The sequence below is a fragment of the Pundamilia nyererei genome, unplaced genomic scaffold, assembly GCF_000239375.1.
Source record: "Pundamilia nyererei isolate P.nyererei 1_Seehausen unplaced genomic scaffold, PunNye1.0 scaffold00059, whole genome shotgun sequence".
Taxonomy (NCBI): Eukaryota; Metazoa; Chordata; class Actinopteri; order Cichliformes; family Cichlidae; genus Pundamilia; species Pundamilia nyererei.
The window spans coordinates 1442769-1456602 of NW_005187460.1; the positions used below are offsets into that span (position 1 = coordinate 1442769).

Genomic DNA, 13834 nt, shown 5'->3' on the forward strand with positions numbered 1-13834 from the left:
AAATAAAAAAATATATACACACACACACACACACACACACATATATACACATATACACATATACACACACACACACACACACACACACACTATATACACATATATATACACTTTTTTTTAACATACAGGTATAACAGAATAGCTTTAGTGTAGTTGTTGTTTTAAACTTGAGTATGAACTTGTACAAATTGCAGCAAGATATTAAAAAAAAAACAAAACAGTTTTGTTGATTAAAAAACACTATATCGGATTCATATCGGTATCGGCAGATATCCAAATTTATGATATCGGTATCGGACATAAAAAAGTGGTATCGTGCCATCTCTAAAACAAACGTCAGGACAAAACGTTCTGGTTTAATTAGAAGCAGACAAACTTGTACTTAAGGACCAGGAAAGATCAAAACGTACACACACCCAGACACACACACACAATAACTAGCAAAGCTTACTGCAGGGTTCATATGGACACATGTCTAATGTTTAAAGACCACTGGGAAAATATGAACAAATGTAAGGTAAAGATGCAGAGATGAATAATGAAACCAGTAACTTCTTAAATCTCTACAGGATGTTGAAGATATCAGGACAAATCAGCTGCTGTGTGGCTCTCCTCCTGACCCTCTCCTCTGTGTCAGCTGTAAGACGAGCGCTCAATTCAATCAGTGACCTGAAGACGGTAGGCTTTGGCCAGTCTGTGCCTGAGTACAGCCTCCGTTTGCTCCACTGGTTTGCCAATGAAATTGACATTAACAACAATGATGATATCCTGCTGACCTTTGACCCAAACAGTGGTGATTATGGCTCACATTATTATCGCAACGATGAAGAGCTGTTAGACCCACTGCCAAGGGGATACCGATACTACACTGTTGGTAATAGCTACCAAGATGCATCTCTGGAACTTCCAGATTATGTCGCGGAGTCTGACATTGAGGACAGTAACAGGGTTCGCATTATAATTAGAGTCAGGCAGCAGAATGCAGCACGGATAATAGACCAAGTCTATATCACACAGCATTATGAGACATATGAAGATCAAGGGACAGATTATGATCCACAACATACATATCCAGTCACCGTCTGCCTCCTAAGAGCGATCAGAAAGTTTTCCTTGGACCGCAATAACATCAACTCAATGAGGTCTCTCAGAGACCACTTTGGAAGCAGTGCTGATGATTCCCAGCTATGGGAAATTATGGATATCTGGGATGAGCTTGCTTGTCTTGGACTGTTTTTGTTTATTGTGATCCCAGAAAAGTATTCCTCTCACAAACACAACAGCAGACGTCAGCCAGCACCAAGAAGGAACACACAACCTGATTTTGAGAGCAGGCAAAATGTCACTTCTGGGATGTCTGCAAAAAATCAAGTGGATCATAGAAATGGGATAAAACTGAAGGTGACAACAGGCAAAAGTGGAAACGCCAGAATTATTTGGAGCAATGTTCATAGTGACCTTCTTAAACGAAATGTGATGGTGGCACTTTACCAGAATAATCAGGAAGAGAAAGCCCTGACTTCTAAATGTATTGAGAACATATCGTCAGGCAGTTATGATACATCAGTACCCCTGAATGAAGGCCTTCAGGTACGACTGCATGAGGTTAGGACTCGATTTTTCTTCTGGATTTCAGTAGGACAGGAGATAGACAGAGGCAGTGAGTTTAAAACCCCCAAAGCTGTGAATATAACAGGATACAATGCAAACCTGCAACTCTTTGCAAATGACGGCAAGGCTTGTGCTCGCTTAACAGTGACAAAGTCTTTCCATAACTGGAAGTCTGAATTTAAAAACGCATGGGTAGGTTTCTATAGCTCTGAAAATAATGCCACAAAAAACTATGAACGGTGGCAATGGCAATGGGCAACAAAATTCAAAGAAAACAAGTCTCAGGACAATTATAATGTATACGAGTACGAGTCAGGTATGACAATTGCCCCGGGAGTGCAAGCACGCTTCATACTGCAGGATGAAATAGAGAAAGCAAGAACCTCACCCTGGGCTGAATGAAGAAATTTACTCCTTTAAATACTGATTGAATAATGATTTTTAAAAAGCCAAAGAAAGAAAGTAGAGACAAGTGTTAGCAGCAGATTTTAATTTCAGGTCATTACCAGCCTCTTAAGAGTGATCAGAAAGGTTTCTAGAGACCACTTTTGAAGAAACAATCATGATTACCAGCTATGGGACATTATAAACATATGGTTGTTGTTTATTGTTGTCAAGAGGCCTGGCCCTATACTATGAAGCAAACCCAGAGTATCTTTCAATTACCTGGATTCAATGGTGATCAGGATACAGTCATACGAAGCTGTTTATCAACTTGCCAAGTTAACTCCCAGCTTCTTTCACATGAAAAGGGTGGTCTTAGCATCTGATTGATCTCAAAGGAGCATTTCATGGATCATATACACAAAATGATCCCTACGCAACCTAAACCAGACATTATCAAATGGTGATTAAAAATCTGTAAACATAGTAACATTGAAAAAATAAATAAAATAAAATTGTATAAATGTTTTTATACTTCACTTTAAATGCTGCTAAATCTTATAATACAGCCACTGGGACACAAAAAGAAAAACACCAAGAATACCTATTCAACAAATCAAAGTCACTTTGATCTGCAGACAAACTGAAGTCATTTCAACATCTCCTTTATTAGCCTGTGGGACAGTAAGTTTTAATGTTCAAATGCATCTACAGCTGTAATGTGCATCCATCACCTTAGAAATAATCAACAGCACAGAGCATGCACTCAGCCATAAAATAATTAATGTGAATTAAAATGTTTACTTTACCACTCAATGCACTAAGTCACAAGATTAATGAGTTTCTCTCATCCTTTTTGCAACAGCATTTTACAGTTTATGTTCTTTGCATAATTTTGATCAACATTTATCATCATCTGATAAGGTCTGTGATAGCAACACTCGTAGGGATCATTTTGTGTGGAGGACGAGTCATATGACCCGTGAAACACCCCTTTTAGATTGGTGTTGGCAGCATCTGACCAACCGTTTTATGTGAACATGCAGGGGAAACCCTGGAGTTAATGAGTTGATAAATAGCTTCGTGTAACTGTTTATTCAATTGCTGATGTTAGAGTAAGTAAATCCAAATAACAGAAAGATACCCTGGGTGTGTAGAACTTGCTTCATAGTACAGGCCTCTGAAAAGCTACAACTCTAACCTAAATAACCTATTGCAGGCTGCAACACAAGGAAACAACACAACCATGAGATAGCACCTTTGGAATCAGGGCTTCTCCAACATATGTGTGCAAGGACTAATTTAACTAAAATCAACATCAGCACATAGTTTAAATCGAGCTTCTCTGTTAGAATTGACTGTTACCGACTACAGAATCCTGTTACATCATTATTCTTACTTGCTGTCTTGATACACTACTAGCAAGTTTTTACTTTTTTCAGCACCTTAGCTCCTGAACGTTTTTTCCTGGTATTTCTTCTGCATCAGTGAAGACTGTATTTTTCAAAAAGGACAAATTCAGATAGTGAGGCCATTAGTAATTATTGGCCTATTTCAAATCTTCCATTTATTGGCAAGATTACGTATTACGATTAAGTAACTGCTTGAAAACAAATTTCTACTATGAAATTTTCCAATCAGGATTTCATCAATGTCACATCACATAAACTGCTCTCATTAAAAAGGTGTTCAATGATATTTACTATCATTGTTTACCTGTTTTACACTATATTTACATATGTTTTTAAATCGGTGTTATATATTTTTTTAACATTTTTAAATTTTAATCATACTTTTCTGTTCATTCATCAATTCATTTTTAATACATATATTTTCTTCAAAAATAAAGTTATTTTAATCCAATTTCGTAAAATACTTTGAATGACTGTTGAGTAAACGCTGATATTTAAACACATTAGCACACTGCCTTGCCTTCAAACCAGTACATAACACAAAGAGACACAACATGCTCTAGATATCAACTGAACCAAGCTATAGTCGCCTTGCTGTTCACCAAGAAAAGGCCCCGACCACCAGCAGGATGTTTAATTAAACATGGAAACAAAAATCCAGCAGGAGTTGTTACATTGTACGCTTTGCAGCCATCTATTTAATTTTACTTTGTGCTGTATGGATTTGCTTCCTAAATCTTGCATAGAATGCTTGTAATGAAATGTTTGGGATTTCTAAATATCTTTTTAGCATTTGAACTACATAAAATTGTGCTTACTGTGTATGATGTAGTTGCTCGCCACAGATTTGTAAGAAAAAAGGACAATTGCTCTGATCGATGAATCTTGAATAAGACATGCATTTTATAGATGTTTTTTGTATTTCTTCTGTCATCTTGAAAAGTGTGTGTTCATTAAACCATTTTTTCAAGTGTGCAATGGTTATTTTGTGATGTGTCATAACCAACTTTAGAAACACAAACAAGCAGATGCGTAGAATGTAAGGCTCATCAGTGCCTACTCTATATGACCAGGCTCTGGCTGCTGGACTGGGGTCAGCATAGAGTCAACTTTATGATCACGATGTGTTATTGGCTAGCTGTGTGTTATCATGTCATCTGTTCAGATGCTTGCAAAGAGCTGATGATGTGTTAATAGCATAATGCGATTGTTTCTGACATGGGTGCAGTTTACCCTGTGGTGTATGAAATGCATGTCTGTTCCATTTTGCTTCTCAAACACACGAAATGAATTCACATCCATTTCTTTTATCCGCTCTATCCATTCAATATGCAGATAACTGAAGAACTTTTGCAACGCAAGTAAAGACAACATTGTAAATGTAATATAATTACTGAGCTAAGTGTATTAACCCGTACCTGCCTTGAAGCAGAAGTGTCATTATGTTTGTGTTAGATATATTATATTCTCTCAAACATAAACTAAACAAATTAAAAAAAAAAAAAAAAAAAAAAAAGACAAAACAGTGTCCCGGTGACCTACTGACCTAAAAACAATGTATGATTCACTTGCTTTAAATCCTTCTGGGATTTCGTTCGTTGCACGTCTTCCATGTTTCACAACATAGTGAATAACAAATAGCAGGTAACCAAGTGACTCTTTCTGTTGCCTAATGATGGCAAACGACCAAAAAAGAAGAAGAAGAAAAAAAAAAAAGAGAAGTCAAGTGTTTGAGGCTAGTATTCCACATACACATACATATATTAAAAAAGTGAATAAATATTAAGACACTGACGTGCAAGTATTTCAATCCACTCTAGGCGGTCAAGAGTTGTGACACATGCATAGAAAAGTACTTACAAAGACCTGATAGACTTGATAAGGCTTCAGGCAATACTGACTAATATTTAACCAAATTTGTCTCAGTCGCTCTCCCAACAGTCACACACTTCATCCTAAACCTGCTCTTAAAAATGACAAATAATCAGTGTTTGTATCTAGAAGCGTGGCTGTAAACCCAGCTAAAATGCTGAAACAGTATTCTGTTGCTCGCTATTACAGGAGGTGGTTTCATGCAGACAACTTCCTGTTAGTACCAGCCTTGCTGGCTGCTTTGGTTTCATTTACACGGAAACAGCAACCTAAAGGGAGTTACCTCTGCTCCTACACAAACAAAGAGCTCAGACACATGACAGCAACAGACTAACGCAGGTAAGTCCTCTTACTTTTTGGTGGGATTTTGAATGAATTTGTGACTGATTAACTCTAGATTTTATTTGTGAAGGCTTCTCTGCTTCTCACGTTATTTTAGTATTGTATGTAGTAAGGTACAAAAATTGAACATTGACAGTCTTTTGTAGCATTATGTACTTCTAATATATCCTTTATCATAAAAGACAACCACACAATTAATATTTACCTCACTTTCTACAGCTTTATTGACCCACAGAATCATTTTCTCTATTTGAAGCAGGATGTTATGCAATTCACCGGTTCTAATGGTCTTTATTACACTGATAGTCTACAGAGCACTTTGTAGCAGCTTGTGTTGTGGATCATTTATTCATTTGACAAAGACAGTTATCATAAACATTGCATGAGGAACACTGTCATTAGAATTGTAGCAAACAGCCAAGTATGTTCAGTATTAAAAATAATACAGACATTGGTGTTAATGTTTTCAAATTCATGTTTGTAAAAAAAAATAAAAAATTTCAGGTTTACTCATGCAGTTAAATTCAATAATTCCAGTAGTTCATGAGCCCACATATAAAGCTTGGTTCAAAACTTTCTGGCTTAATTTTTAAAAAAAAGCAAAAGCAAAAACAGAATTTGTACTCAATGACGAGCCAGGAAAGCGCACTCCTGTTGTTTAACCAAATGATCTGGCTCATGAAAAACACACTGAGACACGATCCTCATGTTAACCTAAGTCAACACTGCATTATGGGATTAGCCAAAGGAAAGATAACTGGCAAAACCTGTTTCACTGTTTATATGAACATGTCTAATGTTTAAAGACCACCAGGAAAAAGATCATCAAAATATGAACAAGTGTAAGGTGAGGATGTAGAGTCTAGATGAATAATGAAACCACCAACTCTTAAATCTCTCTACAGGATGTTGAAGACAGGAAGAATCACGAGCTGCTGTGTGGCTCTCCTCCTGACCCTAACCTCTGTGTTAGCTGGAAAACGGGCACTGAATTCAATCAGTGATCTAAAGTCAATCGACTTTGGACAAACGGTGCCCAAACACAGCCTCCTGTTGCTCCACTGGTTTGCTAATGAAATTGACATCGACAACAACAACATCATCCTGCTGACCTTTGAGCCAAATAGTGGAGACTTCGGCTCACATCATTACGGAAACTACGAGAGGGTGTTAGACCCACTGCCGAGGGGATACCGATACTACACTGTTGGCAACATCAATCAACAAACATCGCTGCCAATGCCATATTATGTCATCCACCCACGGGCGGAGTACCCAGCGAGAAACAGGGACAGGATCATATTCAGGGTCAGAGAGCAGAACGTGGGACGCCAAACTTCACAAAGGATCGATCAAGTGTATATCACACAGCATTATGAGCAATCTGAAAATCAGGGCACGAGGTATAATCCAGAGCATACATATCAGGTGACTACCAATCTGCTGACGGAGATCAGAGAGTTTTCTGTGGAAGAAAATGACATGAGCTCACTGACGTATCTCAGAGACCGCTTTGGAAGCAGTGCTGATGATTCCCAACTATGGCAGATAAGAAACACATGGGGTGAGCTTGCTTGTCTTGGGCTGTTTTTGTTTATTGTGATCCAGGAGAAATATTCCACTCACAAACGCAACAACAGACCTCAGCCAGCACCAAGAAGGAACACACAAACTGATTTTGTGATCAATATCCCAGAGAGCAGGCATAATAATCCTGTTGGAATGTTTGCACAAATTCAAGTGGATCATAGAGATGAGATAAGACTGAAGGTGACAACTGGAAAAAAGGGAAATGCCAGAATTATTTGGAGCGATGTTCCTAGACATCTTCTTAAAGAAGGTGTGATGGTGGCACTTTACAAGAATGATCAGGAAGAGGACGCTCTCACTTATAAATCTATTGGGAACAGAGAGTCGGGCATTTATGATACATCAGTACCCCTGAATGAAGGCCTTCAAGCACGACTGCATGAGGTCAGGACTGTATGTTGCTTCTGGAAATCATTAGGAGATGAGATAGACAGAGGCAGTGAGTTTAAAAACCCCAGGGCTGTGAAAATACCAGGTTATGATGCTAACCTGCAACTCTTTGCAAAAGACGGCAAGGCTTGCGCTCGCTTAATAGTAAATGAGTCTTTCCATAACTGGACGTCTGAATTTAAAAAGGCATGGGTAGGCTTCTATAGTTCTGAAAATAAAGCCACAAAAAACCATGAATGGTGGCAGTGGCAGTGGGCAACAAAATTCAAAGAAAACACTGATTTTCAGGACATGTTTTATGATATGTATGAGTACAAGTCAGGTATGACAATCGCCCCAGGAGTGCAAGCACGCTTCATTATGCAGGATGAAATTGAGAAAGCAAGAACCTCACCCTGGGGGGAATAAAGATATTGAAACAAAATTTAAGATAGAAATATTAAATTAACCTGTACATACGCCCTTTCAAATAATAGCTGAATGATTTTTATTAAATAAAAAAAGGCAAAATAAGATACCAGACTAGTGATGTCCGTACTGTATATTTAAAGGTAGATTTTTAGTAAAAACAATCATATAGTAGTAGATGTAAAGGTATTTCAGGTCCTTCATCTCTATGCTGTATTCTGCTGAAAACAGACATGAGCCTGTAAGAGCTCATTGCAGAGATACTGGTACTAATGTGCTGTACTTCATGTGGCCAGAAGTTTTTGTAAAGCAGTGATGAACTGGGTTTGAGTCAATCAGAAACAATGTATTCATCAGCCCATAATCACAGAGCAGTGTTAAATGTCCATTTATGGAAAAAGGAAGAAATCCATGGGATCAGTGTTAATTTTTTATATGTATGTAACGAGATTAATGTGACTGATTTTTTTTTTTACCTAATGGAAAACGGACACAATGGCTTCTGTGCGTCTCCAAAAGATTTGCTGGTGTGTGCGACATTTTGCCTCTACATTTTGAATGTATTCTGTGTTTGTATTATTTTTTCTTCCTTTATCGAAAATGCTTTTTGTAAAGACTGATTTCAACTGTGTATGACATGCTTATGTTGATGACCCCTTTACAGCAATGTGGCACTAAGGTTTGACTCTTGAGGGTTCAAGCTAAAATCCTGCAGACCTCGCCTATACGGAGACATGCCGCAGACTGGCCTGGATATCACCTGCTGGGATTAAAGGTCCTAGTGTGTAAATGCATTTTAAAAAACTGTACAAAGTCTTCTGTAACGGCCTTATCGTTCATGATAAAGTGCTGCCCTGCAAAGGCTTTTCAATGCTCCAGCATATCTAGTCAAACAAGCCGCACCTCTGTCTCAGCTGTTTGCACAAGATTGCAAAAATATGAATTGCCTGAATGAATAAATGTCATGTGTGTTAAGCTGTAAGTGGGTCTAAAGTTTAATGAAGAACATCTTGTGAAAAAGACTCAAAAATTGTGTTTGTTAAACCGAAGTTTTTTTCTAAAAGTTAGATGTGCATAATTACAGAGACAGGTGTTTCTCTTTTTTCTAATCACAAGACGTTTTTGGGGGGTCAGGGATAAATCCTTTCCATCCCTTGTGACATGCACAAGTCGTCGTTTCTAGCCAAGTCCCAGGCAGAACTATCAAAAGGCCTTTATGCTTGAGTGAAAGAGATAAATACTGTTTTAATGCGGTGAAAAGAGGATAGCACTCAGAGGGCCAACACAAGACCCAAAAGATCATAAGATAATGACTCATCATTAAAAGTGTTGCAGGCTCAGCTTTGCAAAAATAGTAGTACAAAGAACTCTCTAGTGGACAGACCAGAGCCAAGTTTTAATGACAAACAGACACTTATTTGTTCCGTCTCTAAAAGTCTGAAAGCTGACACATTTGATCAGCTACTTCCACCATTTTGTAAGAAGAAAGCAGAAGAGCATCAATTTCTGCTATGACTTGAGGTGATTCAGATTAGGAAGAATCAGTAATCGATTAATGACACCTAATCCATGCACATTCGTTAATTTAGTTTTGCTAACAACATTAACAGGTTTCATTTTTGTAAATGAAATTATGCAAATTCAAAACGTATAGGTGTTTATATAAAATATATACAACACAGACACACAGACACACACAGACACACACAAGCAACAAAAAAAAACCACCCAATATCCAAAAATAAAGCTGCTGTGGATTCGCTTTCATACTTCCTCTTTGTACATCCTTTCAACCACATTACATAAAACTAAACACATAATAAAGCAAAAACTGCCTAATGTGTCATTACTGTCCTAAATTCACGCCCCAGTGCATTCTTTAATGCACTGGGGCATTCTTTAAGCAACCTTAAAATCAGCAAATATAACAAATTTTATATTTTATTTAGGTCGACACAATATTAGTGCCTTAAAACATGCATCCAAAACAGCTTTTTTTGTAAATTAACAGTTGTGTAAAAATCCTAATACGGTATTGCTATTTTTTCAATATGTTTTTATGTGCTGTTTGTGCAGAGAAATTAAACTAATTCACCTCAAGCTGCTTGCTGAAGTGCAAGCTGTTAAGCTCAATGCTACACAATGAATGTGTGACGTGCAGCCAGGACATGGAGATATCTATATTTCTACAATGTTTCTATTTTAGATTTTTTGGGGGAAGATCTAAATGTCAATCATAACAAACGAATGCATCCAGCCAAATAAAACAATAACTTGCCCTGTTTTTTTTAAATGCCGAATTGCATCACGCCACGGTATGACATACTTAATTCTGGCCTAAAAATGGCTTTGTGAACCACAGGTTATTAACTTATTTTTAAACACCTGTACTACGAAGTTTTTGACTACTTAAGTTTAATTTAAAATGACCTGTGGTAGTGTGAATGAGCTGGACTGAGGTTGCCTTTAAAAAGCAGAGGATGGCCTGAGAAAAGCAAAAAAAATGTAGCAGGAAATGCAAGTAAATCAATGGCAGGAGGCAAGACACAGCAGACAATCTAAAATAGTAGATTATATAAGAGCATATAACAGAATATCTTCAAACTTTTCTTGTGCTTTTTCTCCTTTCAAACTTTCTAGTATTTATGCATAATCTGATGTGAAAATTCTTCTCATTAGGTTAATGCATTTTAAAAGACACTTATACAAACTCGCTGCTGTCAGAGTGAGGCATCCAAAGAAGACCGGAGGCACAAAAAATAAATAAATAAATGAATAAATAAAAATGAATGGTGTAAAATTTAAAATACACCAAATGTTATATGCACTGATTAAAATTGTTACTTAACCACTTATAATTTTTAAATAATGCTATTTATCATTTTTTAAAGCAAAAAGACAGGAAATACCAGTGGTGATATTATTTTGTTGTTTGTATGCATCACAGTGGCTAAACTAATGTATGACAATCACAGAGCAGCAGGTTTAAAGGGATTTCAAGCCTTGGTCTTCCATCGTTTTCTTCTCTGAGAAACAGACCAATAAATCAACATCCTATATAAGGTCTACGCAGCTGTGTGCTGTATGTCAACAGCAAGAAATTGCAGTAAAGTAAGGAGAAACTGGCTTTGAGCCATATAGAAAATGAATTTGCATGCAATAGTTAGTTAATCATAGAGCTCCAACAGGTTTTAAATTGTTAAATATCAATTTATGTCGCAAAACCTCTAACAGATCCGTGTAAAGATACTTCTGTGGTTTGTTTATGGCTGCAGGCATCATCATCAACAGATAAATGTGATATTTAAACTTAGAATCAGTATCCCCCTCAAAAACACATTACTGAGGGGTGCATTGTTTTGCATCCACAGTTTGAATTCTATTGCATTTATGTGCATTTCTTTTTTCTTACACAGTCCTTCCACATGAAACACATACTCACTGTATTTTCTTTTGCGCTATATAAGCAGCAGATACAAATTTATAGGACAGACTCTGTATTGCCTTGCCTTGAACTGTGATCATCCCTTTGTCCATGTAAAGATGCCTGCATTGACAATAAAAAAAGAAATCTTATGAACTGCCCCTTTACATTGAGCTGTTTGTGAATCAGGGAGCAAAGCATACATGCTGAACACACTTCCACTACATACAGAGTTTCTTTAGATTACTATTTCAAATTTTAAGTCCTGCAAATGTGTTAGCAAACCCACTTCCTGTCAAGTTTTCCATAGCAGCTGGTTCTCTGAAAAGGTGCCTACTGTTGTTGTGGCAATCCTCGCTATCATTCATTAATATGCACGGTGAGAGCAGCTGACTAATTTCCCAGATATTTTTCATAACGCCCTTTGCAAATAAAACTTGCAGGAGAAACTGCATGCAAACAGACATCCCAACCCACAAACTGAATCTAAATCTGGAAATACTGCAATTCTTTTTTTCATATTAAGTTTATGCAAAACAAAGCCTATTTGACTGACTCTGCAATATGTATCGCAGCATCCATGACAAAACAAATCAAGGTCAAGGCCAGGAACAGGAAACTGAGCTATGTACACAATGAGTGTGCATGTGTGTGTCTCTCTGTGGGTAAACATGAGATCACATCCTGCTTGAGACTGAATACAGCTGCTCATCGTTACAGGCGACAAATCAGCCGACACAAAGCATGTCATTACTACCTCCTGTGCTCTCGAACAGCCACCACAAAACTTCTTATCACCTATCAGCATGTCCATCAGTCACTCTCCCCTGGGCGTGAGGCATTCTTAACCCTCGTCATCCACACAAGGATGAATGTATGCGCTCATGGCATGTACATACATGAGCTGACACCCGAAGGTGAGTACGTCCCACTTCATATAAATCAGAAGAGGCTTTAAGTAATAATCTAATGGGTCTCAGAAAAAACACTGACACCCAACTGGATGCAGACCCTGACATAGGCGGCAACAGAAGTAAACAAACTGAAAACATTCCCCTTTTCCCCTTCCAAAATAAGTCAAAATATTTACCAACAAAAACAAATGCTTGGCCTGCATCAAAGCTGTGTGGAGTTGTTGAGAAAATGGTAATTAAAATCTGGTTTTGGGCACGATGTTGAACCAGTGTGGTCTAACTGTTTAGATTTATTTCCAAATGACGGGATGCCAAAGTGGGCTTTTCTCATATTGTTTTCTCCCTGCAGACAAACTACAGGAAGCACATCGTCTCTATCCACGCTTCACATCTCCATGCATTTGGCTCTCTCTTTCCTTCTTGTCCACAAACTCTAGACTCTTTCTCCGCCTCCTATCTGCTCACTGCTGGAAGCTTCCCAAGCTTCTTGCAGGGCCTCCCACCACATGCATGGCTGAGCAGGAAGTGTGTAATCTGAGCCAAATGTGGCAGAAGCTGAGATCTAATCCTCTCCCGTTTCCTTGCTTATTTTACATAATTAGAATGCACATGTGCTCAATGATACAACAATGCTGGTATCTAAGAAACAAAAGTTTTAAAGGTCTTTTATATCTTTAGGTAGAAGGACAACCAAAATAAATCTCTAGCTGCCTGCAAGGGAAAAACAGTGGACAGAGTCAAAAACAGGCGAGACACCATGTTAAAAAGTGGAAATTGGAGGCTTTCTATTTTTATGTAAAATGTTTTATGACCTCCAGATTTGGAATGTACCACCTCCCAGCCGCCTACGCCTGCATGCTACTTAAGCAGTGACAGCAACCTATGAGCACAGCTGTCTCCAGATAGCAAAGGCACACACACACACATACCAGTATAGCGATGCGCTGTTTTAGTTAGACAAGATAGGAAAGCAAACAACCAAAATAAGCGATAAACTGAAAAACAAAAAACGTCCTGCACAAATACACATGCTTTCTTCCATTTAAACCAAGAGCCAAGAAGAATATTAAAACTAAAAAACTAAAAAAAACCCAAAGCATACAATGACAGTTCAAAAACTGAAAACAGACACTTCAAAGGCTGACATTTATTATTAAAGCACAGGGTTAAACAAACATATCGAAGGGGGGGGGGAGCAGTTCGACTTGAGAGTGGCAGTAAAGAAAAGGTCATAGGTTAACCTTAAACATTATGTTTAATTAATCCATTAATGATGAGGCATATCCAGAAAGTGCCTCATGGAAATCCACATTTAGTTTTTGGGAAAGTGTTACTGTAGCGCTAAATTCTCCCTGATAATGTGATGAAAGGAAAAGAACATAAGAAAAAGTTCAAAGGCAGTAATGTGTCATCTTTGGGTATGAACCAACATGCTGGATGAGCTGCCTAACCAACCTCTGTCATCACTTTCCCCTGATCGATTGCTC

General features: G+C 37.8%; 3 protein-coding genes across 10 annotated transcripts in view; 2 read left to right on the top strand and 1 right to left on the bottom strand.

The window, feature by feature from the left end:
- LOC102212149 (uncharacterized) overlaps positions 1–3774 on the top strand; it is a 5640-nt gene extending 1866 nt beyond the window's left edge. For both annotated transcript variants that reach the window (XM_005734569.2, XM_005734570.2), the window contains exon 2: positions 570–3774. In XM_005734569.2, the coding sequence (XP_005734626.1) occupies positions 571–2013 (1443 nt within the window). In that variant the 5' untranslated portion in view covers position 570 and the 3' untranslated portion in view covers positions 2014–3774. The remainder of the gene's footprint in view (positions 1–569) is intronic.
- septin9a (septin 9a) overlaps positions 1–13834 on the bottom strand; it is a 79392-nt gene that overhangs the window by 31805 nt on the left and 33753 nt on the right. The window lies entirely within an intron of this gene.
- On the top strand, positions 5481–8453 carry LOC102211874 (uncharacterized). Its single transcript, XM_005734568.2, has 2 exons — positions 5481–5618; positions 6527–8453. Exon 2 carries the CDS (start codon positions 6528–6530, stop codon positions 8007–8009), a length of 1482 nt encoding a protein of 493 aa, XP_005734625.1. The 5' UTR covers positions 5481–5618; position 6527; the 3' UTR covers positions 8010–8453.

Coding starts and splice junctions, on each gene's coding strand:
- LOC102211874 (XM_005734568.2), top strand. CDS start 6,528: ATGTTGAAGACAGGAAGAATCACGAGCTGCTGTGTGGCTCTCCTCCTG.